Raw genomic sequence first — 26,509 nt, forward strand, 5'->3', positions numbered from 1 at the left:
ACATTCTGAGTACGTGAGATGAAGCTAAAAAGCAAGGGTCAGCACTCATTATGTAAGGGTGTATGCAGGAGTTTCCTACAGGTCTGAGCTGCACACACGCCGATAGTTCTGTCTGTCTGTAAATGAGCTTGGCTGATGGCTCATTTATTACTCAGCAACACCTTGGGATTTATTTGTCTTATTTCATACCATTCTGTTGCTATTCTGAAATCACTCAAAATTATACTTAACAATACTATGGACAGGCTACTGAGAAAAATGTTTTCAAATGGTTGCATAGATTTTCTTGGACTCTATACAATAAGACCCTCTTAGTTTGATATTTTAGAAATATTTAGTAATGCTTATTATTTATCAGTAACTTTCTAGTATTAGTCTCTGAATTCTGATTGTGTAATAAAGCCACGCTGCCTTTATTACACCCGACAGCGACAGTCGCTGGAGGACACTACTGTCCTGGAGCAAACTTGCTATTCGGCTCGGGTGAAAAACGGAAGAAGAAATCCTAGCCAAATGAGTTCTCTGAGGACTAGGAAATGCAGTCTTCTGAAAGATTTGAGGAAGACAGACAGAGACGAGGAAGGGACCAGCATTAGCTGTAAGGGGAACCGAGAAATTCAGTGTCGTCAAGGCCGAGAGGGCCTCTGTGCCGGGAGGCTGGAAGGGCACCTTCTCCCAAGTTCTGTGAACTGGGGTAGAGGGCCAGTGGGAGATCACAACCCGAATGCTACCCTGCCATGCCACCCCAGTCTCTCCCTGACAAGAAGTCAAAAGCCAGTAATGAAGATTCATAAAGGAAGGGGAGACACTGGGCGCAAGGCCAGCTCAGCTATGCCATTCGGTGACAACTTATGCAAGTCTCTCTGAGCCTCCATTTCCTCATCTCTACAATGGGACAATAAGGCCTTGCGTACAATGCCCATTAGAATGGATACACAGCGTCGGGGGCAGATGTCAAGCTCGTACCTCACAAGACAGACACGCTTCTCTCTGCCCTAGTTAACTGAAAACTCGGCTGAAGTGTGCTCTGTGAACTGTCCCTTCGTTACCTTTGTCTTTGCTGGGCTGCAGGAGGTTTTCCATTAAGCGTTGGTATTAATGGCTCACTCACGCTGTAACTCTTTCCTTAGGCTGTCAAGAATTAGGTCACCACTCTGGGCAGATGACACAGAACCCAAACACGAAGTGACCCACCTAACACCTAACCTCTATGAGCTAAGACTAAATCAGCGGCACACACACTCTGGTGGCTTGGTTTGCTCACCTTAGTTGGAAAGTTAACACACTCTAAAAGCTTCATTTTGAACTTAGGCAGCAATACATGAGGTTAAAAGGCTGGTTTTGAGGAGCTATGCATTTATGACTTTTTTTCTTGCTTACTTTATCACTCACACATTGGGACTTAAATTTCCCAGGTCGACAACGGGCTGTCCACAATTCTTAAGGTCAGGCACTGCCACTTTTCCCCCACCAGCAAGGCACTCTTGCCACGCCCACTGGGGGAAACACAGCCTTCTATGCGTCCCCCTTTGCAGCTCCACAATGCTGCCATTAGGGATGGAAAGGAGTCTGTGAGGGATGGGGAGTGCCACAAAATCTGTCATCTGGAGCTATGACATCTCTGGGGGTGGTAGCTGTACTCTATGTAGAGTAAGGATGAGGGGATCGGTGATGTCAACAACACAAGAGTCCGCCTCCAGCTTCCATTTCTTTTACGTGGTTTTCAAGGTCTTAAGTAAGTCTAATCCTTGTGAGGCTAGCTAATACCACAGACCATTCGCCAAACTGAAGCCTTAATGTACTACACTTCAGAGGTTAGCAAAGGATTTCTTGATACTACATGTCAAAGGCCTAGGGGAAAACCAATTACTGATTCTGCTAAATGAACATGGCAATCAAATAACTTCTAGTGTCATAATGCTGTACCCATAGATCAGTGTATCACTCGGCCCTCGTCAGAAACGCTTCTTCTTGCAGTAGATAGCAATTAACACACACAACTGGTCCATAAAAAAATCTTCATACTAAAAAAGACCTTAATTTAATCATTTCCTGGAAGAAAGCCTGCTCGTTTCTTATTACATGCTTTATAAACTCTACAGGGATCCATCTTTAACATAGATTTTGGGCTATGTTTGTTGTCCATTTTACTAAGCAAAATGCTTCTTAAGTATGGATCCCCTATTGGCTCTGTCAGCGTAAAAAACATTCAGTCACCTCACGTCTTTGAAGATTGACAGGAGCGAGTTAAGATGTATGCAAAGTATCTTCTCAGGGCACAGAAAATGAACTGGATAGCAGCTGCCTCAGAGAAGGGAGCTCAGGGGCCTCAGCTGCTCTCTCCAGAGCAGGAAAAGACAGTCAATGTGGGGAACCAGGTCATAAGGCAGAGAATTAGAGGAACCGGAAGCCACAGTCATCTCAGCCTGAGCCGTCGAGGGAGCAGGATATGCAGAATGAGGCATTAGCCAGTGTGAACTGCCTTTGGGAGTTCTGGGCTTTTCTTCTGGCCGTCAGCATTCTTGGGCTATGAAGTATCACAAGCTGAACATGCTGTGCCTGAGCTATGGCTCTGACTTCTGATTTTATTTTCTTGCCTTGACCTTTGGGTGGTAAGGAGGCTCACAGAGCACTCATTCAAAATGTATGCATCCTTGTACCGTGTAATATGTTCAGACAAGCACACGTGCAATGCAAGAGCAAGGCCCATGCTATGCTCATTTTAAATTTGCAACACTTCCCCCTAATGACGAATTTGGGTTGTATAATAAATTTGTCTGCAACTGGTAACAGCATGAAGCAGACATTACGCCCGAGGAAATAAAAAGGAAAACAAGTTCGTACTGGCAGAAGCTCCCTCGATGGGATGCGTTGTGCCAGACACTCATTAGAATCGCAAGGTTTACCTTCGCACACGGGGCAACACTCCCCAGGCACTTTCACGGGGTGCATGCAGCTCTGCCCACAGGCCGTGGCCACGCAGTGAGGCTCTCCATTGATGCACTGGCAGAAGGTGCAGTCATCTTCCCGCCACCGGTCCCCGTGGGCACGGATCTGTCCATTGGCATAGCAGCCAGCGGGGTTGTTAAAGGGATAGATGGGATCTGCAGGAAAACATAAATTCCAGAATGAGACTGAGCCACTCAAACCTGACCTCTGCTTGCACCTGGAGACAGTTTCCTTTAGGTTCCATCCCTCAGTGCTTCCAGTGCGGTGCATGGAAACTGGGGACTAACAGGAAGCGGTCCCTGGGATTGCATCCAGAGGCAGCAGTCCTAATAGACTGGTATCTTCCCATCCCGACACTGTTGTGGGGAGCAATGGGACCTAGAAGCAGGTATGGACGAGCCTTACTCCTAAGATGGGCAAGATGCAGGGATAGAGACAAGCTCTGGACTGATGTTCTGAGAGAGCCCTCTGAGCTGCTAAATTTAATATGTTTTATACCTCAATTTCCCCACCTGCAAAGGAGGAAGACCGCTGTCCACTGAACTCAAAGTGATAACTTCCTTCTGGGACTAACTGAGCTGACTGTGATGGGCTTCACAAGGCTGCTGAGGACACTGGGAAGGAGCACAGCAGGTCCCCAATGTGGTCTTCTGCATGGCAGGGCTCGTGTGGATGTCCCAGGGTGTCACTGATAGTACCCTGGTAGGGGTCACCGATGGCACCCTGGCAGGGGTCACTGATGGCACCCTAGAGGAGGGCTGAATTTACATCACTTTCCTTGCCACAATGTGGGCAACTGAGTAACAGACGAGGCTAAAAGGCAGGATTAGACAAGACCACCAGAAAAGAAATATTCTGAAAGGATTGACCAGAACATAAATCATGGATGCAAAAATAGCCCCAAGCAGCTCCATAAGGAGAACCATCGATAAATTATTCCATTTTCTTTACTAAAAATACGTAAAAGCTGGCATCAACAAGTAAGAGGAGAGAGCCCCGGTTAAGTTTAGAGGCTAGTGCTTATTGTAATGGGGCAGAGGACATTTACACAAAAGGTAGGTGGAAATGGTCTACAGACCTCAGGTACTCAGGACTTTCTCAAGTCCTTTATAAAAAAAATTACAATGCATACTCCATTCCACACTGAGCTTGGATCTGTATTCTGGGAAGTGAGAGTTGTATGCAGGCAGCTCCCTGAGACTATTAACACAGGTGCCTACCTGTTTCACAACACCACCCGTGAGGCAGTTTCTGACTCTATTGCGAACTAGAGAACAATCAATTGGGAAAGTTAAGAGTTTGAGGTGATTTTCTTTTTTTAAAACCCCAATGACACATAAAAAGTGTCCTGTCTTGGCTAAAATATTTTCCAAGGAAGTAAAGGACTCATTATTATGAATAACAGCTCCAGGTTAGGAACAGAGTTGCCCTACATTAGACATTCCAGGTCTTCAAAGCTGTAGCATAAAGCACAAACGTCGAAAGGATTTAAGTAGAAAAGCATAGAACTGAACAGGCCACTGTGCCCGGGACTTGGGGAGCAGGGAGCAGGTAGACTTTGGGCTAGAGGTTTGTGACCCAGTCAGGACAATAAGGTTCATGCGACCACCGCTCAGGACACCGTATGTGCCAGATGATGCCACAGGCTCTTTCAGGCCCTGGACCATTGCTCTTGGCTCCTTTGCAAATTCAGGAGATGGATGGTTTTTCTCAACTTCTGCTTCCCTATCCTTAAGGGGTTGGGGTTTAGAGGTTGAGAATTGGGGTGCCATTCTGAAATTTCACTACTTAGGACAATCAGAAATGGGAGGAATCTGCGGGAAGAACATGCAAACACTACTGCTTGAACAAGAGAGGGATACAGAACCCACAGGCCCCTAAAAGTCACACCTGACCCATGTCTGGTCATGAATCTGCTGCTGCCGCCACGCCAATCTGCAACCTGACTGTAATTAGCACACCTTTTCTAAGGAGAAATGGCAGTAGGGTCCTGATTCCGAGATGACTGGCCGAGACTGATGGTGGCGTGGCAGGCCATACAAATTCTGGCTGAGCAATCCAAGGATGGCAGATGACAGATTCTATGCAATGGTGTGGACAAGCTTGGTCCTAGGACTTACTACATCACCACTACAGTTCCGGGGCGGGAACAGGAAGCAACCCGGAAATCACGTGTCAACTTGTAGACCCTGTGACCACTGACTGTGTCCCAAAAGGAGCTTTCCTCAGGGAAGTATTTCCACACACCCTACTAGGCACTATCAACACTCTAAAGGACAAACAATGGTGCCGATACGAGGGGACTTCACATTGCTCTGAATGAGATCAGTTTTGAAATGAAAGCGCTGAACCCTTCGGCCTACCTTCACATACGGGGCAGCACTCCCCTTCAGGCACGTAGTATCTCTCGCAGTTCAGCTCCCCACACTGAGCGGTGAAGCAGATGGAGACGCCCCCTTGGCACCTACAGAACCGACAGTTGTCCATTCGAAACATGTCTCCGTCGTAATACTCCACGCTGTTGAATACGCAGGCTGGCTTTGTTTCTGCAGGATCAAAACAAACAAGGCATGTGGAAGGGGGCATATATCATGGGCCCCTGCCCACGGATAAGGAAATATACATAACTAAGGGATGCTAAGAGGAGGAGAAATAACCCTACCTGGGTTCTACAGTGCCAAGTGGTCAGCTCTGAACTCAAACACATAAAGCAACACTACATAGACTGAGTAGGTTGTGTTTATATTTTTAGGCACACACGCAGGCTTCCCCCCACACCCAAACTAGGTCATGATCTCAAGAGGAACAAGGTGGGAGGGGAGACATATAGCAAGGAGCTGAAGGAAGAATGGAAAGGGAGGAAATGATGTAATCATATTTTGGTAAAAGAAACTCAACTAAACAAGGCACATTTAGGTCATGTTTGAGTGGTGTCTTTGTGTGTTTTGAAACAGCCTCTAGAAAGTTCTGTCAGCAGGAAGTTATAATTTGATGGAAATGCACTAAACTGAATTTAATTCTCACAGAGGGACTAGCACAAGGTAAAAACAAAACACAGCTATCCTGTCCACACAAGGCACTGAAATGCCCCTTGGCAAGACCTATACTGACTTTCTCCACCCCAACACAGGTAAGCCGTTCTCCAAGACCATGACACTCACTTGTATGTGAGACTGTACTTTACTTTGTTAAGTAATTCTCTGTCTTTGAACAAGGATCATGTTTTCACACTGGCTTTTGTTTTCACTTCCAAAGAATTAGTTAGGTCCATTCTCTCCTAAGCTCTTTGTTTCCCTCCTGGGATAATAACCTGTAATTACTAGTGCTTGGCCGGTAACATCATTACTTCATCTAATCTCAATACAAAGGGATGATGCAGGGATTATCGTGGGGTTAGAAGTAAGGGGACTCTAGATAATTTGTCTCAAAAATACACATTGAGCAAATGGCAGAAAGAAAAATCAGAGCCTTCCAACTGAAAGCTTCCATTCTACATCTCGTCTCAGGGCTGTTTCTGCTAAGGAATTAACAGCTTCATATTCAAAACGCTCAGTATGAGACCAATGAGTTTTTTGGCTCATTTGAATTTGAATACTAATTCCAGCCAGACAAAAGACAGCACCAGAAAATAAAACTCCAGATCAGCATCTCTTCCACATCAAGACAAACATTCTTAAAGATGCTACTACTAGGCCATATCTTATGACATACGAAAGAGGTCAAACACCATGACTAAAAGGTATTTATTGCATGATGCAAAGTTCAATTATTCAAAAATAAGTTAGTTTTAATAATATGTGTTAACTGAGTATAGGACAAGAACTATAGCATTTTCTCGTGGTACAGAATGGACATCTAAAGGAACCCAAAACTCTTCCATTATACGAACACTTAGCAATAAGGTCTAGGAGGTAACTTCACTAACTTGATAAACAGCATTGTCATACTTGGAATATGAAGTGTATTCTCAGCCCCACCATCACCCAAGGACTGTGGACTGAAGACTTGGCTACTGAAGTATACATGGCTTATAAGGACATGGACTTTATCAACGGGTTGATACATTAAGTTCATAGCTGCATGGGCTATAAGTGGAGCCTTGCTGGAGGAACTTGGGCATGCCCTTAAAGGGTATATCTTGTCCTGGGAACCTTCCTTCTCTCTTTCTCTCTCTCTGCTCTTTGGCTACCATGTCCTTTCTGTCATGATGCTACTGTCTTGCCATAGCTCTAAGAACAACAGGGCTGGAACAGACAACAATGAACCTGGAACCACGAGCCAAAATAAACCTTTCTTTGTAAGATGCAATTCTTAAGTATTTTTTTAATCACAGTGGAAAAATAGCTAATACACGAGTCTATAAGGACTCAGATAACATCATACTAAGCAATGTTGAAAATTTCCCCCAAGAGCAAAGAAGAAAAGAAAAGACAATGATGTCTGTTCTTAGAACATCAGTTACCATCATAATGGGAGTTCTAGCCAAGACAATTAGGGAAAGGGAACAAGTAAAAGGCATCCAGAGTGGAAAGGAAGAAATAAGCCTATCTCCAGAAGCACAGGGCATGATCTTGAATATAAAAAAAAAATTACCGAAAATCCAGGTATTATAAACAACTTCAGTAAAGTCACAGGATACAAACTGCAATATGAGAAAATTGGATTTCTATACATTCAGAAAATAAAGTTTAAAAAAAATCCCATTTCACAACAGAATCAGAAAGAATAAAATACAAAAAATGTAAATACCAAACTTATACTCTGGACAACCACACACTGTTTTAATAAATTAAAAAGTTCTAGATAAATAGACACAGACTGAAAAACAATAAATATTGTTAAGATGAAAATATTCCCTAGGTTACTCTAATACTCAGTGCAACCTCAATCAAAATCCTAGCTCACTCTTTAGTCTAAACTGACACTCTGGTCATAAAACTCACACGGAAATATAAGGAATTTAGAATTGACAAAATCATCTTTAAAAGCAAAGTTAGAGGCTTCACACTCAATTTCCAAATGTGACCCTAGGCTAGAGTGACCGAGACAGTGAGGTGCTGGTGTAGGAACAAGACACGATGCCTCCAGTACGTAGAATTCAGGAACAATCTTGACAACAGTGCCAGGTGACTTGGTGAAATCAAGGAAAAACATGATGCGGAGACAACTCAACAGCCACATGCTCAAGAATGGAGACCAGTCGCCTACATCTTTGCCCATCTCAACCACTAGCAATGTACCGGATGAGTTACTATGGCAATGAGTATGCTTTCCAGACTTCAAAATCATGTCAACCGTGAAGGGTCACCAGCCCACTTCAGCTGTGGCAGGCTTTGCCCTTCTTCCCGATTCCATCTGCCTTTCTAAAACCATTAGACTACATTTCTAGCCCCCAAGGTCTATTCCCTTATTTGGCCACTTCCTCCTTCTGAGGCTGCCTACCAAAGTTGGGCAATCAGAACCCCCTTTGGTTCACCTAATTAACATGCCCAATTAAAATTAAACACCTCATCCTATCCCGGAGTGTCCTCCTTTACTTTTACAAACCATCTTTTGCCTATGTGCCAGGTCTGTCTTCTCTCTACCCAGAGGCAGTCCTTTGCCCCTTTGGGACAAATACCCCTGTCCCCTTTCCTTATTCCCTTCCCCTTCTCCCTCATCCTCTATCTCCTTTAGCATTGCATTCTAGCTCATTCTAACACAGACTTCTCCTTTCCCTCTTAAAATCACACCTACAAGGTCATTTGCTGCTGCTTTTCTGCCTGAGTCAGAAAGTAGCCACTTTAACTTTTCTTCCCTGCTTAATAAAGGATCCCTCTGTGTGAAAACCGGTGTTTGGGTGTGGTTTGTGCCTAATCCGGGTCCAGGAGGCAGTCCCTGCTGTGTGAGGGTCCCTTTCAATATCCATTCATATTTAAAAAAATAAGTCAACCAGTATTAATTATTTAGCTTCATTAATTAACCACATTTACCATAGCGGTAAAACCACAAATCTTAGTGCAGGTTGAAAAGGAAGGAATGAAACCATGGTCATGCACAAAGCTGCTGCCGGACTTGTTTTCAGGGTGAGGTGTGTAGAAGCTTATATGAAAGAGATTTGATTGACAGGAGGATGGGGGGCAGTCAATCAGCTAAGCACAGACAGGGATGAGGGCATGGGAGTCAAGCTTAAGAGAGATGGAGAGTCTCCAAACTTATAGTCCAGAAAACAACCTTCCAGGTAAGCCTTGCTGGGCTAAAACAAAACGCTGGGCAGTGGTGGTGCACGCCTTTAATCCCAGCACTCGGGACGCAGAGGCAGGCGGATCTCTGTGAGTTCAAAGCCAGTCTGGTCTACAGAGTGAGTTCCAGGACAGCGAAGGCTGTTACACAGAGAAAACCCTGTCTCAAAAAAACCAAAAGAGAGCAGCAAAATGAAGTCTTGATGCTTGATGTTGAAATTAATTAGTAAGAACTTTCCAAACAAGTGCATCATGAAAAAGCTACTGGTGGCCGTGGGGGGCAATGCCCAGCTACTTCTTCGCCTGTTGATGATGGACGTGAACCTTAGAGTGATGAAGAGCTGGCCACTCCCCTCTACTGCAACAGAAACAGGACCAAGCTGGACTTTGTACTCTTCAGTATGGAAGTGTCTCTCAGTGACTGTTCCAAGCACTTTGTGTCGGATAATTTATGTTTCTACATTCGGTGAGCTTCTCTTCCACCTAACATTCTACAATTCCTGAAAGAGATAGCCGTAATACGGACTGCTGGAGAACTCTAGCTCTGATTGGTGAGCGGTATCCAAAGGAAATGTTGAAACATAGAACGTCATAGCAAATGTGAAAACGGAGGATCACTTTCCAACCCTGCCCAGGTCTACTGCTGCTGAATTTTTTCTTAAACCTCTTAGTTGACGGTGGCTTCTACCCTGCCACTGGTCCTTCTCTCACCGGGGGCGACCTGTGTAGGAAGTCAATGACACGCAACAGGAGGTCACAGGAGTGACAGCGGTGTGAAGAGGGGGGCAACGGGACAATTGCTCCACGTTTCCTCCTAACTGATGTAATTAGACGGATCAAATTAAAAGACCAGGCATAAAGGCTTCCAAGTACCTGAAAGGGAAATGAACCTTTTCTACTGGACGCTTGCATGTATGCCAGAGATGCCAGAGATAGGAATTCAGAACAAGAGAAAAGGGACAACACTCCAAACGCTGCAGAAATCCCTCATGAGCACTTGCTTACTAAGGCTCCGGGGGAAAAACAGGAGTGCTCAATAAACAAACCCAAATGAGCCCTTCCTTCAAACTGCTGGATTCTTTCTATTTCTATATTGGAAGACACTCGGAGCTTGGGCCATCCAGACAAGAGGTTTTTCCTATATGTCTTCAGGAACAGCTTTCTTAACTACACACTCCAGGTTGGGTTTGTAGGCCAACTTCTTACATGACGAGAATGCTGATTTTGAGTGTCTTTCCTATGAGTAACTTCACTTCAGATATCCTGGTCCTGATGAAGGCCCTTAACCAACACTGTGCATTTAAACTCTGTCCTTTAAGACTGCTGAGAGAGACAGCAGTCCCACAGGGACAGGCAGAGGTCTTGAATGGTACAAGAACAGGCTAAAAATACAAACCACGCTGCATCCTGCTGCCTTCCTGTAAGTTTAGTTCATACCTACCTTATACTGCTCTGGGTTAATCCTAGGCACTCAAGTGACCCTCTTCTGTCTCCCCCATCCTCCACCACTCTTGGCATGCCTGGGAAAAGCAAGGTTCTCTTCCTTTTGTTCTGGTGACTGATTCTTAGACTGCTGAATGTGGACTGACCTCAAGTTGGGTCTTGCTCAATGCGCTCAGTATTAAATGTTATAAGGCTGAAACTATTTCTGGAAGTTTCAGCTGGTATGTTTCCAATACCATAATACCACAGCCAAATTCACTGATACACCTAAGTCACCCAGGAAGCGTCCCCTGTCGACGATGTCATTCAAATCAAATGTTCTATTCATCTAGGTGCCTGGCATACATACTGGGAAGCTGTGTGTCTAAGTATGACTGCTAATCACTTCTGCCTTCTACCGCTGGTGTCTCAACAACCAGAGACTATGGACTGAGAGGTGGGACATGCGTAAGGTGGCAGGGAAGATAAGGGCACAATGAAGCAGACAGGTATGTTTAGCTGTGAGGTGGGAAGGCAGTTCCAACTCACTGCTGATAATGCATCTGCCTTGGAGCCGGGGCAGATACAGTTGTTTCTTGAAGGAGGTGGCTGACTGTTCACCACTCAATCCTATCACTTCTTCCCGTGGTGTCTGACGTCACCTCTCAAGCCTTACTCTCCCCTTGCACCAGAGAGGCCCAACCTGTGCTAGGATCAGCCACAGTCAGCTCCTCCCTCTGCCAACACAAGGCCAAACCAGGTTTATGGAGGAAGTCCTCCAACCTAGTCATCCGGCCTAGCGCAGTCAGGAGCTCTCAAATTCATTTCGGGAATTTACATCATAAACTTTAAAATTTTACCTCTGCATTTGAATGTATATCTCGAAAAAGTAATGTGAGCCTCGTGGTCAGCACAGGAGCCGAGTCCTGCTAGGGGAATCTCTGATTCTACTCTGAGGCTGGTCATGTGAACAGTTAACCTAACCTTCCTCAACTGGGGACTTCTCGGACCACGAGACCGTGATCCAGGCACCAGGGTCCAGCTGTGCACATCTTCCCTTTCACCCAGTGTCAGGAGTATCTTGCTTTTATCCATCCAGGAGCCTGGCAACAGGGTACTGGCATCTGTATCTGTGCTGTTGGGGTGACTGAACCTATGACATATCGCTCAGGGCTGTCTTTTTAGTTTCCACGTGAGAAAGAAGCTGCCATTAGGAACTGTGTGCTGCTCTGTCCAGCGGGCCCTTTTGCCTCTATAAATAAGAACTATGTACCTGAGCCTACATGCTCTTACATTTTAATGACGGGAAGCTGGGGAGGGGGATGGGGTGGGCAGAGGCGATGTTTAACTGTGACAACTGCATGGATTACAAAGACACCTGTAAGCCTGCATACTTCTGTGTGCTCTGCTTAATTTCCACTTTCAACTTTTACTAACAAGCTTATGGCTATTCTTCTCTTTTCTAATTAATATTTAACCACTATGTTATTAAACCTGATCTCAGGGTACAGCAGCCCCAAAGTCTTGTGGATAAGCAAGTTCCCCTCTCTCCTTTCTGTTTCCCTCCCTCCACCTGGTTCTCCTTCCTTGATTTCTCTGTCCTTTTCTTGCCCCCTCCAACACATACACACACATGCACACTCACACACACAGTCGCAACTGCATACAGAGAGATAGATAAAAAGAGAGATAAAGAGATTGAGAGAAAGAAAGACTGTGGTATAAATCACATAAATACACATGGATATCTAAATACATGTACCTGCCAAAATAAATAAGATACGGAAAAAGATAGATTATCCTTAAAAATACCCTCTAGTACTGATTATAGCTGTCATAGAATTATAGCTACTGTCTAGTCTTCTACAACTGAATGGTAATAGAATACAAGAGAATCTGGAGCAGGACCCGAAACAAGGAAGGCTGACACAACAAATCTGTGGGGAGAGGAAGCGATGGCAGAAAACACGGCAACTCTCTCCCGCTGTCGGATAGATGGTCAGTCCCACTCTTAAGGCTGGGGTTCTAGAAGATGTCTATAAGCAAGGGCACGCCAGAAGACTGGTATCAGGGTTGCTGAAAAGGTGCAGTCAATGATCTGATAGACAGAGAGGTGTGATGCTTGGTTCTCTAGAAGCAAGGAGCCAAGGGCAGAGAAATGGAGCAAATATTCTCATGCAGGTGTTCTTTGCAGAAGACAAAGTGACTTCAGATGAAGGTATGGGACAATGAAACCTGGGCTACCCCTGTGAGGTGACCCCTGTGAGCTGGCATGTTAACGGTCATTTCCGAGGGGCACAAAGATTGTTACCAAACAGGTCGTTCACTTGCTAAATCAAGAAAGCCTGGGGAGCCCCAACAACATCCACAGACGTGTGATGAGACAGACAGACTGCCCATTCTAGAAGTCCCTACAGAATGAACGAGAGACAGCCGTGTGAGAGGCACATCCGTGGGGCTGCACGCCCTGGGATGAAGGAGCAAAGAGTTCTGCCTTGAGCAGCACAAGAGTTAACAGCACAAGCTAAGCACTCACAGAGAACATCACCTGCAATAAATCACGCAGCAGCTTGGCCAGAAGGAAGAGGTCTGCTTGTCCACTGGCTCAGGATTAACAGACAAAACCATTGGCGGGGTGCTAACAGGACTGATGGGAAGCACTTCAAAGAGATTTAAGCACATGGAACTTTCCCCGCACCTTCCCTTGTATTTCTATTTATAAAGTCTGTATGTGAGGATGCTTACTCTAGCCTTACTGTCTCCACCACCTACACCCAGAGCGGTGTTCTGAGAGTGTGGGCAGAATATGAACACACAGAATAATAAAGACTATTAACACTTGATGCATAATCACTGTTACTCGTTTCATTCTAGAGTCACAGAACTGAGGCCCACGGTGACCACGAGCCTTCCCTGGTTACACAGCAAGAGGGATCACCCAACCCTCATCTGGCATCATTTGGCCTGAGGTTTTTCCTAATCACTCAGCTACGTTACCAGTGTTTCTTCAGTGCAAATCAAAGCAACAAAACACACAGGGCCACATGACTGGAAAATACAAGGTCACAATTCAAGTATGATTCAACTGTAGCAGGACCTCTTTGTGGGAGGAGGGACCTGAGAGCAGGAAGGGGACATCCCAAAGCCTGGATTCTCACAGGGGGTAGTCACTGCCAGTTTCTGTGTGTGCAATGTTATGCTTGTTTAACTGTCTCTACTTTCATCCATGCATGGACAGTGCTTGTGGTCCATGCAACTACTTTTTTCCCCTGAAAATTCCACTAGAGAAGCATGGTTCAGGTTTTCTGCTCTCCTAGCTTCTCAGTTTAATAAACATCAAGCTGCCAAATATCAAGCTGTCTTGTGAAGGGTGAAGGTAAGAGGCAGGTCCTGCTCAAGGAACTTATGACACGCGAGTCCTTTTCTCTAAAGCCGGGAAGGTCAGGTGTAAAGCTGGCCAATACTAATCCCAAACAGTGATCTAGAGAAACCCTGGGCTGGAAGAACGAGGTCTTCTCTATTTCTAATTGCGCTAGCTCCCACGCATTTTCAGTGAGACTATCTCCTGACAGCAATGGGCACAGGTCACTGGAGGACAGAACGTATGTAACGGGCCACAGTCCCCTCTCTTTCCCCCTGAAATCCTCAAACTGAACTTTTGACACATCCTATCATATGGTCTGCTACCAAAACTGTGAGGTTTTCTGTGACAGTGTGATGCTTCCCTCCCTAACTTTCTCAGCTGCACAGTGACTAAGCAAGTCCCCTCTCGGAGTGACCCTCAGCATGTCCCTAAGTACGCTCCCTGCTCTAAGGCTGGCCCTCCCTCCTCCTCCTGCTGCACAAATGACCACTCTCTGAGAACAAGAGAAACCCCACGTACCATTAACACATTCAAAGACATCACAGCACTTTCCGGGTGTCCCATCTCCACGAGAGACTATGCGGGGAGTAGATCCCACCTCACAAACGGGAAAACCACATAAGCCAGAGAGACACTCGCATCTGAAACCAAAGAAAAGGGAAGGAAAACCCCATGAATAAATAACAACACAGACGTTGGGAGACCCCCAAACAAAGTGGCAAGTACCTAGGCTATATGGTACAACCTGGTTGTCTGGTACAGGGAAGGAATGAGGGGAGGGCTGTATGAGCAGTCAGCCACTTCCCAAACAACTACTGCTCATGTCCTACATAGACAGCCCCATTTTAACCCTGCCCATCTCGGGAAACACATTTCACCTCCTTTCTTAGCTCCCCACGTTGGTACTCACTGTAACATTTTCAGACGATGCAGGGCCATTTCTACACATGCTCATTATGCTGGTCAGGGATGCTAACAGTGAATGAGTGGTCCCTCCGTTAAGAAGCCCCAGACTACAGCCTTGTTTCCGGGGACGGGTAGGCATTTTCTATAGAGTTTTATCTCTCCTCGCCCCATAATTAAACTATTGGCTTTCCAGTTATTCCTTGTCAGTACGATCATCTCTAGGAACACAGTCATCTTGAGCAATATTTAATTTATGTTTGTGTGCCATACGTAGAACAGATTGAAATCTGAAGTTTCTAAACACAGTGGGGCATGAGGTTTGGGCAAATAAACTTTGTTGACAGTTGTCCTGAAAGTAGAAAGTATGCAGGGATGAGATATTTTATGAGTTATAAGCTCTGGTTGCTCTTGACTTTAATTCTGTTGTGCAATCTGCAGGAGCCGATAAGCAGAGGGAAGTGAAGAGAACAGAGGAGAGACCAAACTGGCTTCTCTGAAGCAATGAAATAAGACACTGGGAATGAGATGCTCGGGCAGCTGGGTACCAGCATACACATGTGGTGATGGGAAGTAGCTGCTAGCCTCTGGTCCTGAGGACTCCGCTGGGAGCAGACTATGGGTCACACAGTGAAAGAGTGATGGAGTGAGATAAGGCATCCTGAAGAGAAAGATGCTGGAAGGAAAAGTGTGGGCTCTCATTTAAAGTGGGAGTGTTGTTCTGCCATTCACATCAAGAACTATTAACAGATTCATTAATTCTGTTTTTTTTCCCCTTTCTTGCTTAAGTGATTGGTTTGATCTATTGTTTGAATCTTCAATAAATTACAAATATGCTTATAGTCCTCAAATATCTCAATCATCAGGCCCAGAATTTCAATGACATTTTCAATTAGCTGGGGAACTAAAAAATGTAAGTGACGTTAAAGTTTGCACCGAAGACCATCATAAGCCACTGGAAAGACGTGAATGAAACCTGCCCCCACCAATTCTCTTTTGGTTCTTCCCCGCGTGATGACGGTTAGATTCCTGGGAGAGCGGGAATGAAAACCACATTAAGGTTTTACTACAATTATATTTCTGCCTACCATTTAAGATAAATGCCTGCTTTTTTGGAGTGCAGAGGTTTGGATTCCTGCAGGACAACTCCCTTCTAGGGCTGTGTACTGCGAGCTGGTCTTTTAGCATTGAGTGCCTCGCCACTAGAGTTTTAGGCATGCAGTCAAACCACTACAAACGTACAGCTTGGTGTATTGCTTACATTACTGCACGTGACACATCCTAGTGTCTAGATGCAGTCACAAGTGACAGCACCCCTTAGGAATAGCTGTTCCTACCACTTCTTCTAGGATCTAGAATCACATTCTGCCCGCTCATGTGTTACAATCATTCTTAAACACCAGGCAGCACACGTATGCCCAAGAAGTAAGCTCTTAGGCTGTTGTTCTTCAACATTTTCATGCTCTTTCTGTCCAAACACACTGTGCACTTCTCTGCTAGACTCGCTGCTGCTGAACTCTGGGAAATCACATCACACCAAAAATCATTCTAACATTGCCCTGTATCTGCCACATTCCCCAATGTTCCAATGCCCCTATTATTATCCTCAGAGACCCATGTCGACACCATGAAGATGAACCAAAACTCTCAAGAGTGCTTAGTAACCCACTTAGAAAAGGAAGGACCCTTTCCTCCTCCCAAGTTTACTACCGAGCCTAAATTGTTGACTGGCAAAGAATTAGGATGTCTGCAGACTAGTGCATCCTTGGATCCTGGTCCTCCTCCCTACCCTGCCTCCCTACCTAATGTTATCCGTCCCTTGACTTCGACAGATTCCTTTGAACCTAAAATCAACACTTTAATGGATGACCTGAGGACAGAACCGGAAAAGGTGAACATCCGGGCTAAGGCCTCCTACATCTTATCCTCTGTTAGGCTTCTGTCGTACAAATACACCTTTATTTAGTTTTATTTTGGTAGGCTGAAAATGGCCCAATTGCAATTTCATACAGTTAACACAATTCCCACAGACTGTCTATTGACAGGTCTTCTTCCTCGTTCATTCGGTAACGAATGCAGGCCCCTTGCTGACCTACGCTATACAGATGGGTATATCCCTACTCTCCGCGCTTTCCACTGGAAGAAACACAACTTTCTCGGGAGTCACTTGGAGGAAACGCTGAGCTCCAGAACAGCCCAAGCACACAGACTGTACTTTGTCCCTGCTACCTCCCTTCTTTTCATTTTTTATTCTCCCCCCCCCGCCACCAGTCTTCCTCCCCTCCTACCCCATTCCTGGGTAAGAGCAAGCAAGGCAAAAGAGAAAACAGATGGATTAAGAAACTAACAGGAGACAGATGCTTAGGGAGGTTGAAGTCATCACTCACCCCTCCCCAGTTTCCTGCGCTGTTTGCCCTCACTCCAGCCACGCCACACCCAGCCCACAGCTTTGTTCCTGAACTCACTTCCACAGCCCACAATCTTCTCCTCGTTCCACTTATCAGTGTCTCGGGGTAGCACTCATCGCCCAGAGGGCCACACACCTCTCCTTCCCACTCTCTCCCCCCCAGCGTTTCCCTTAAACAGCGCTCGCCCTCTGCTCCTGCTCTGGGCAGACACTTGCTCTACTGTTCTCTCCTGCTGCCTCCCGAGTGTCCTGTTCTAGCCCCGGGGTCTGGCTGTGAACACCTGAACACACCTGTCTGGAGTCCTGCTCTCCCTCTGTTTGGGTCACGTGCTCTTTTTGCGCCTGTTTTGTAGAGCTCGTATAGAAAAGAAGGCAGGTTTGGAAATAAAGGAAGGATGGATGCTATTAGCTAGTTTAACAAATTAGATGCAACAGCACGGGAAAACCAGGCAGCGACCCTAGTTGGTCAACTCAACTAGTCCCCTCGAGACAGAGCGGTGTGAGGATACTCTCTCTGAGCAGCAAGCCTCCGCCCTAGGAGATGAAAGTCATCACACAGCACGTACCCCTTCTAAAATACAGACTCCTGCTCACTGCTCTCCTATTTGCGAGGCTGTACAGTCACTGCTGCTGCCTTTTTCTTTACCCCAAACAGAAACCCTGCACCATACAGCAGCCTTTCCCCGGCTTCTCTTAACTCTGGCCCTGGCAACTACAAATATAAGTTAGACCTCTGTGTGCTTGACTACTTTATGTAGTTCATATAAATGGAATCATAAAAGAAGAGAATTAAAGATACTGTTTTTTTTGTTTGTTTGTTTCAAAGAAGCACTAATCTGTACCTGCAATTTGCCGGGGTAGCAGAGAATCCTCTAATCCCATCCTCGATATTAAGATAGTAATCAATCAAAACACCCTGTTAACAAATTTCTGCATAATGTAATTGCAGCTGTGGTCAGGTGGGACTTGGTTAAGAGGGCCCTGCTCTCCTCTTCCCAGAGTAGGTAATGGATTCATTCAGTTTAGTGGCATCCTGAGGGCCTGAGCAACGTTGAACAGAACTGAGACATCACAAATACCCCTAGAGGGCACTCACTTCCTTAGAAGGCTCATATTGCTGGGTAGCTGGCTAACAAGCAGAGTACACATTTCCTCTTCACCTGTATGTCTTTTGCTTCGGGGACTATATACACAGTTCCAGGCAGTGCAGAAGCTTCCAGACACAACTTACTGGGTGTGTGCAAGCTTGGCCTCTGCCTATTTTGTAGCTTCCACGCTCCACCTGAGGCTCTGCTCATCCACACCGACACTAATGCCAGTCTTCTGTTCACTGAATGCAACTGTCAGTCCCACAGATGCCCACTCATGCTTGCCTCTCCTTTGGCCCCTGGTGAAGACCCCAGAGCCCTTAGGAACACACACCCGAAAGGCTTTCTCCAGGATTAATTTTCCGTCTTCTAACTTTTAACAATATACAGGCAGGGCTCCTGACTCTTATAGTGTACCTGCTTATTCTACTAAATCAAAATATACTGATTCTCCCATGTGTTTTTCTAGCAAAGAAGGAGGATGTCTTATAAAAGAAGACAATAAGCAACAAATAAACCAACAAAAATCTGGAGCCTCTCATTTTCTTTATAGAGCTTTCTAAAAAGATGTTTTTTACATTTACTTAGTGTGTGCGTATATGCGTGTACAAATGTGTCTGCGTGTGTGTGAGTGTATGTATGTATGTATGTGTGTGTGTGTGTGTGTGTCTATGTTGTACATCATATCTGGAAATGGGAGAAGAACTTTTGAAAGTCAGTTCCCCAATCCTTTTTGGGGGTTCTAGGTTTGCAGGTTGCTAGGCTCAGTGGCAAGCACCTTTTATGATGCGTGGCATCATCTTGTTGGCCCCACATTGTTCCTTATACATGACAAATGGGGAACTTAGAGGTGAGGCTTCCCAGATCAGTATGTGAGACAAGACAATGGAATCTGCTTACAGTACAGGTTCTGGGGAACTGCCCTTGAGGACCAGTCAGAGGAGGAACTTCGGAGTCTGCAGGACACATGCTCTCCAAGGACCAACCTTCTAGGACCTTTGGGCCTACATGTGCAGGGGTTGGGTCACCATGGTGTAAATTTTGCTTCACACTTGAGAAGACTAAGTCCGTCTTAACATTTTAATGGGGATTATAATCGTCAGTGTATGCTGTCAATCATTCACAAAGGTTCCTCCTGTTATTTACTTAACTGTCCCTACCAGAAAAATGTGAAAACATTAGCAACCCACTCCAATCTTTGGAAGGTTGGTTTGCTCACCCATAAGGTAAGACGCATGCTCAGAAAGCATTCTAACTTTGAAACCCCATGATTCTACGGCCGCCATTACTGTCCCCATCGATGTGACCACCCGATCCAGGACTTTTCTACTGCATCTCACTGGCTGACACCCGTCATGTCACCTCTGCATCTGCCTACTTCTCTTCCTTCTTTTTCTCCTTGAATCCCAACCTTCAGACCTGGCTCACTATGTCCCCTGACCTCACTTTCCTCATAATTTTACCTGGGAGGTGGTTAGCAGTTGCATATTTATTTGTATATACTATATACATAAATAAATATAATAAATATAATATATATATGTATTATATGTCACGAAAAGAAACAGCATGCTAAATGTTGGGGTTCTGTTATCATAGAGCAGATTTGGGATCTGTCTTGAAATTAGGCTAAAGAATCGATGTTCGTTTATCTGTTTACTAGAATAAAGAGAGAAACTTCAAAGGACACTAAATAAGAGGGATGACCACTGAACCTGGGGAAAGGGGTCCTCTGACGCCCACACAGCCCTCTTGAAAACCATAGGAGTGTCTCAGAAATGTGCCCTGTGGTGGGTGCTGGCACACAGACAGCAAACATTATCCTAACATCCCTCCATAGGAACATCTCTCCAGAGGAAGACAATGGAGACTGCACTCCACAGACATCCCATCTTTCCCAACACAGACACTTATCCCTTGATCCATGTCCTTCAGGAAAAACAAGTCCGAATTGGGGAGTATTCTAGAAAAGAATTTATCCAATAGTGCCTTTATTACACATCTGAAACACCTGCCTGAGTCCTGGAGTGTGGAGACATCCCCTGTCCGCAAGCAAAGGCAGGGGGTTCCCCTTGGTCAGGGAACAGGGGAAAGGAAGCATTTAAGTATTTATAAAGTACAGGTACCAAGTACTCTCTGCTAAGGCTGTAGAGGCTGTTAATGAAATAGCTTGTCAAGAATGGAAAAGATGCCACATAAAACACAATGCTCTTCCATTAAAAGCAGCTTCATCATTAATGAAATTTAAAGCTCTACTGTTCTGCGGTTTCATTTTCTTCCTCGTTCCAGGAATATGTACATTTAAAACATGACTGTAAATAAAACATCCCAAAGAAGGAGGTTTGACATGGAACGGTCCAACTACCACTTTGGAAAATGGTTAGCTAGCTCCCTATGGGAGTGCCGCAGGCTTGAATTTCCCTCCTGCCTCTTCCTAGGAGATTTGCAGCTCCCTGGAGAACTACTGACCCTACTTCGCCCTTCCTCCAGCTAATCCCGGTATGAGCTCCTTGACTGTTCATCACTAGTCACAGCCAGCCGCGGAGGATCTGTCCCTGCTGTCTATCAGTGGTCCCTCCCCAGGACAGGGAGCTGCTCCAGCCTAACACGTAACTGCACATTCCTGATGACTCTGACCTCCGAGACAGGAGGGAAGCAACCGAGCTTTCTGTGAGTGTTATGCTCTGCGTGTTTGTCTAGGAGGAAGAACGGATGGACGTGCTCTCAAGCACGGGAGATATAAACCCAAGACAATTAAGTAACTAGGACAGCTTCCCATTTCTTGGCTCTCACAAGAGACAATTATGACTTCCTTCTCAAAGATGCCAGGCGCCTAGGAAGCAGAAGGTGTGGAGCTGAAGGAAAAGTGGTCCACACTTTAGGAACATACAAGCTTTAAGTAGACGTTGTTCCCAGACCCCCACGGTAAGTCAGTATGGGGAGAATAAAACAATGCTTTCTACAAACTACTACCCTTATGTGACTTTCTAATGAAGTCCAGGGGCAGGCTCTGAACTTGGCGGGAGCCAGACCAGAGGCAGGCAACAGCTGAAAATATTCCTTGGCCCTTGTTGAAAATGTTAGGGCGAGGATCCCATAGGCATTCCCGACCACCTTGTCAAACTCAGCTGTCTGATGAGAGTCCTTGTCTCCACTTCCTCAGAGCTGAGAGAAGTCACTGATGTATCCTTTCATGGGCTGGTAGGATAGGAGGGAGAGACGTAAAGAGGACCGTTCAAGATAAGGAAAAAAGAAGAAACTGGCATATCACAGCCTGGAAAGGGGGGATGGACATGAGAATACGATTTTTAAGAAAATTATTTACTTTATGTGTGTAGGTGTGTCTGAGTGTATGTCTATGGCCCCCACCACGTGCAAGTAGAGGCTCACGGACATCAGCAGAGGCCCCGGATATCCTGAAACTTAAACTTACGAGCTGCCATGTGGGTACTGGGAATTGGATCTAGGTCCTCTGCAAGAATAGGAAGTGCTCTTAGCTGCTGAGCCATCTCTCTGGGCCGGAGAATAAGTTTAAATGCAGCAATGCCAAGTATTTTCATTTCAAACCTGGGAACACCAGTTGCATTAGAAATGGAGGCTCTGGAGCATGGAATTGGCTTGTCTACAAATATGTACTTAGTTTGTGTTTATTTACGGAGAATACACACGAAAGCAGGCATGCAGCTAGTTGGACGCTGGGAATGCCAGGAAGATTCAGTTTAGGGAGGCCCTGGATATGAGAGCACAGTGAGGTGCAGGCTGCTGAACACCTGCCCTGGAATAAAAGAACAAGCACGGACTGGTGACACCTTAACAGGTCAACTGCTTTAAATCCTAAGCTCAGTTTCCACTGCTGTGGCTGCACACACTGCCTCAGGCATCTAGAGTCATTTGTACTCAGGTTGGCACTGAAGCAGATGACTGCAGACATCCAACTGGATCCCAGGGAACAGTCAACTCCAAGCCTCTCATTCCTGTCATTGGTGTAAAGTGGCAGACGGTACAGTCTCGCATCCTCTGGAGAACATACATGTGCCAGGGACTCATCTACGCACCAACCTGTCTTCCAACAGGAGCTGAGGAGCCAATGTGGACATCAACAAAAATTGTACCATGCAAACTTTTTAATACCGATCTGGCTCTCCCCTAACGATATCCTTCTGCCTCCAGTGAGACTGGGGACAGCCACACACTCATTTCCTCCACTGTGGTGGCTGGGAGGGAAGTCAGCAAGGCTTTTCCCTTCACACAAACGTTTCCTCCCCTGTAGCTCTGACTCCTACCCAAGACACAGAGACTTCCAGAAAGGGACACTGACATAAAACAGTGTCATATTTGAGTTCTGGCTCCTTAGCAGCGATGTGACCATGGGAGTTTGGGCAAGTTATATAATCTACGTCTCAACTGAACCACATGGAAAATAGAGCTGGTTAAAGTTTCCATATGTCATATGACTGCCGTGTGGATTAAACGGACGGACGCATGAGAAACGTCTAGCACCGTGGCTGAAACAAGAAAGCACTCAACACCTGTTCTCTTATTTATGTCATTGAGGAGGCTTCGGGGTGATGCAGAGGACGACCTCTCACAGTCCCTGAAGATCCAGGGTCCCTGCTTCTGCCCCATCCCACATAAGTAACTCAACCCTATCAATGAAGTCTTTGAAGTCACACAGCCCACCTGCACATGACAACAGGCCGCTTTCCAAGTTCTGCACACTCACTCTGTGAAGCTGTCCACTCCATGATTTTGCCGGTTTCTCCCAAGACTCAGCCTCCTTCTGACCGGCTCTCTTTAACGCTTGAGCCTCCTCCCTGCCTGCGGCGCTCCAGTGGAACCCACCCTAGGCTAAGCTTTCTAATATTTTTATATTATATATTATATATATTTATATAATATTTCTAATATTTTCACATTTCCTGACCCCTTTCCCTCCTCCTGCATCGGGTCTTTCAGTGGGAACTCCTCAGTTATATCAGTCAGGGACAGTGACAGCGGAGTGCAGACGAAGAAGTGAGGACAGAGCAGACAGCTCAGGATGCTTCCCTCTAAGAGGTACCACTCTCGTCCTGGACAGAAACAAACACGTGTTCTGAAGAAGCCTGTCTTTTATGCAAAACAGGCCAGTTTAAAGATGCTGGCCATTACTATCAATGGGGCAAAGAATGTAATCTCAAGAAATGAAACAATCTCGGTGTGAAGTGGGTCCCAAGGATGCTCGTTGCAAACTGGAACTCCACCTAGTGAGCACCTTTGTGCCAAAGGCTGCTGGAGAGAGCACACTCCTTGCATAAGCCATTCTGCCCGTGAGTCCAGCTCTTCGGTGATGTGGTAGATGTATAGTGGCGGGTGCCTGACGGCAGAGGCAGTGGGAGGAAGGCTGTGAGAAGTCCAGGATTGTGCAGAAGTCACCAAGGATGAGAGGGCACAGAAGGAAGACATTCTAGGTACAGAAAAACCTGGAGGGTTTACAAGAACAAGAAACCATCTACACAGCATATGTCAAGACGAGGACAAGGCATTATTATCAAGGGTTTGGCAGCTGATATGGAGGAGAGGCAGGCGAAGGCTGGATAACGGGATCTGCCTACTATTCTAAGAAGCATTGCTCCCTGGAAGAGGAAAGCAAAGAGAAATCTTAAACAAGTGATGTAGTCTGGCCACGGGGTGGCTATCTGGAGAGGGGGTCCATTCCATTTCTCTTAAGTCATGAAGATACATGAGATTAGTGCAAATGTTTTCGGCTCCCAGACACATTTAAAAACTGAAAAGTCAAAGACTCTAATAGCCTAGAATGCCCGTTCGTCTTTCTCCATCCCATGAACTCTGACTCATTCCCACAGACTCAGCTCAAAAGTGCAATCTGACAGTTTTCCAAACAGGAATTAGTATCTCTTTGTCCCATAAGCTTCTCCTTATTTTGCACATTTCAACTTCTAAAACAAGCAACACTTAAAACTACAATGATTTATTCGCATTTGCCTCCCCATAAACTGAAGGCTCCTTGATCTCATGGACATTTATTCCTTCCAGGTACACGACGAACATTCCAAGAATCTGTTTCCTGAACAAGTCACAACTATAGGCTTTTGGGTGCCGGAGCTTGCCGCAGACTATCTACAGAATGGACGTAAGCTTTTATTTATCTGTGTTAGAAGGTGATGAGACGGAATATACACAGGTGGGTCTTGGGCCTCAAAGGGTGCACAGGTTAGCCTAATCTATCCTGCTTTTCAGTAACCCCTTTTCAAATGGAAAGTTCTAGAAATAAACAACCACAAGTCATAAATAACACTGTGCATGTATCTGGTGGTTTGAGAAAGGGTTATACTCTATAAACCCAATCTGGCCTCAAATTTATGGTAATTCTTTTGTCTCACTCTCCAAGTCCTGGGATTAAAGGCCTAAGTCACCGTGACCAGCATGAATAATTTTTATTACAGTATGTTACTATAATTGCTATAGTTTTATTTATGAGTATCTTTTTGTGCCTTTATTATGGGTCTATATGCATAGAAGAAAACTGAATTTAGTCTCATGTGAAATTCCAGGCATCCATGAAGGCTCTGGAACAGGTTTGCCAAGGACAAGAAGGGATAAATGACTTAGGCTAATCGCAATATGCCTCCCCAATCCATACAAGGCCAGGAAAGAATATCTTGAAAGGCTTTTGCCTGCATGGTCTCTTCCCAACAGGCTAACTCAGAAAGACCGAGAGAATCCAGCTATCTCTGCCTCCAGGGTTCGAGCTCAGTTGTTCATTGTCTACAAGGCAAACACAACCTCAAACTTCTACAAACTGTCAAGCACAGTGATTTGCTGCCACTACCTCTGGCCACTGCGAAGGGTGCCAAGTGGGTAAAATATGCTCTCTGAATCTCTAGGCTTCTTCTAGTCTTTCCTAGAGAAGTAATGTCTTACATTCGTTTGTTAGCTCCCTAAAAAATTCACAAAGCTTTGTTTCCCCCCGTAGTGTTGTTCAGAGCAGTTCTTTTATTTTTCTGGATGATGGATGGATGGAGAAAATCGTCAAATTTAATATTATTCTTGCTGTGGATTCTCCACTTGGGCTTCACCAAAGGCTCCACAAGATTCGCTTGTTCCCCTCAGTTGTGATGTCTGGACCACTTGGAACAAACATAAGCCAATGAGTGATGTGACTTTGTTTGTTTTCAGAGTTAACCCAGAAAAAAGACTAGGTCCTGGGTCAAGTTCGTGGAGGAGCACACAGGGCACACAGCCATGGTATAGAAAATGTGAAGGCTCACACAGCTGAAGCACATGACTGACAAGCCAAACACCCTACTGGGGAGATGGTTCATCTCTAATGGGTAAGGGCTTTAACTTCTAGGAAAGCGTATTTTCTTCAGTCTGGGATCAGTCCAATAATAACATGAAATTCTTACAATTATTTTGTTTAAAAAAAAACACCAGAGTTTAATATAGACTCTGGCTTTTTAGTCATGAGTTGTTGCTCTTTTGGACCAAAAATTACTATGACAGAGGGCAACAGAATCAATGTTGTTTCCTAAGCTGAGAAAGAAGGGCTTCAAATACGCTTAAATATACTTGCAATCTTTTTCTTTTTTTTTTTTCTGCATGTGTTTAAAAACAAGGAGAATGCTACTGACATAGCATGTCACGAGTCAGGAATGCTTTAAATGCACATGTTAATGCATGTTTTACATACCATATAATTTACTCTCAAAAAGCAGCTGGAGGAATTATTTAAAGGGAATGACACTCCATACCTCAAAGAAGAACTGAATTTTTCTTTTTCTTTTTTTAAAAAGAGAGAGATGTTTACCAACAGACTGATCTTAAAAAAATAAAGATAGGTCCATCTTTGTTGAGATGGGAGCATAAAATAGATGGACATGATAATTCATTACAAAACACTTGATTTGATAAAGGTTTCTTGGAACTGCACGCTCAGGGACAATTTCTACTGCTTAGCTTGAGTTGGCATAAGAAAAGCAACTTCAATTACCCGGTACAACGTTAGCAGCCACAAGGTCTCCAACAGATATGACCTGATGACCTGGACTAACCAAGGCCAAAGGTCAAAGCAGAGATCCCTGAGTTCCAAGCATTAAAAGGGAAGAGGTCCTAACTCCCCAGGAAGACCAGCTTTAACGTGTCTATCTGGGCGGAG

The 26,509-nt window shown here is 45.2% G+C and overlaps 1 protein-coding gene across 1 annotated transcript in view; it reads right to left on the reverse strand.

The window, feature by feature from the left end:
• The window catches only part of Crim1 (cysteine rich transmembrane BMP regulator 1), a 175,616-nt gene that overhangs the window by 56,568 nt on the left and 92,539 nt on the right, over positions 1-26,509 (reverse strand). Inside the window, exons 5-7 of the mRNA XM_038320549.1 lie at positions 14,476-14,597; positions 5,313-5,495; positions 2,907-3,104 (exon numbers count right to left, since the gene is read on the reverse strand). Coding sequence (XP_038176477.1) covers positions 2,907-3,104; positions 5,313-5,495; positions 14,476-14,597 — 503 coding nt within the window. The remainder of the gene's footprint in view (positions 1-2,906; positions 3,105-5,312; positions 5,496-14,475; positions 14,598-26,509) is intronic.

Source organism: Arvicola amphibius, chromosome 2 (genome assembly GCF_903992535.2).
Source record: "Arvicola amphibius chromosome 2, mArvAmp1.2, whole genome shotgun sequence".
NCBI lineage: Eukaryota > Metazoa > Chordata > Mammalia > Rodentia > Cricetidae > Arvicola > Arvicola amphibius.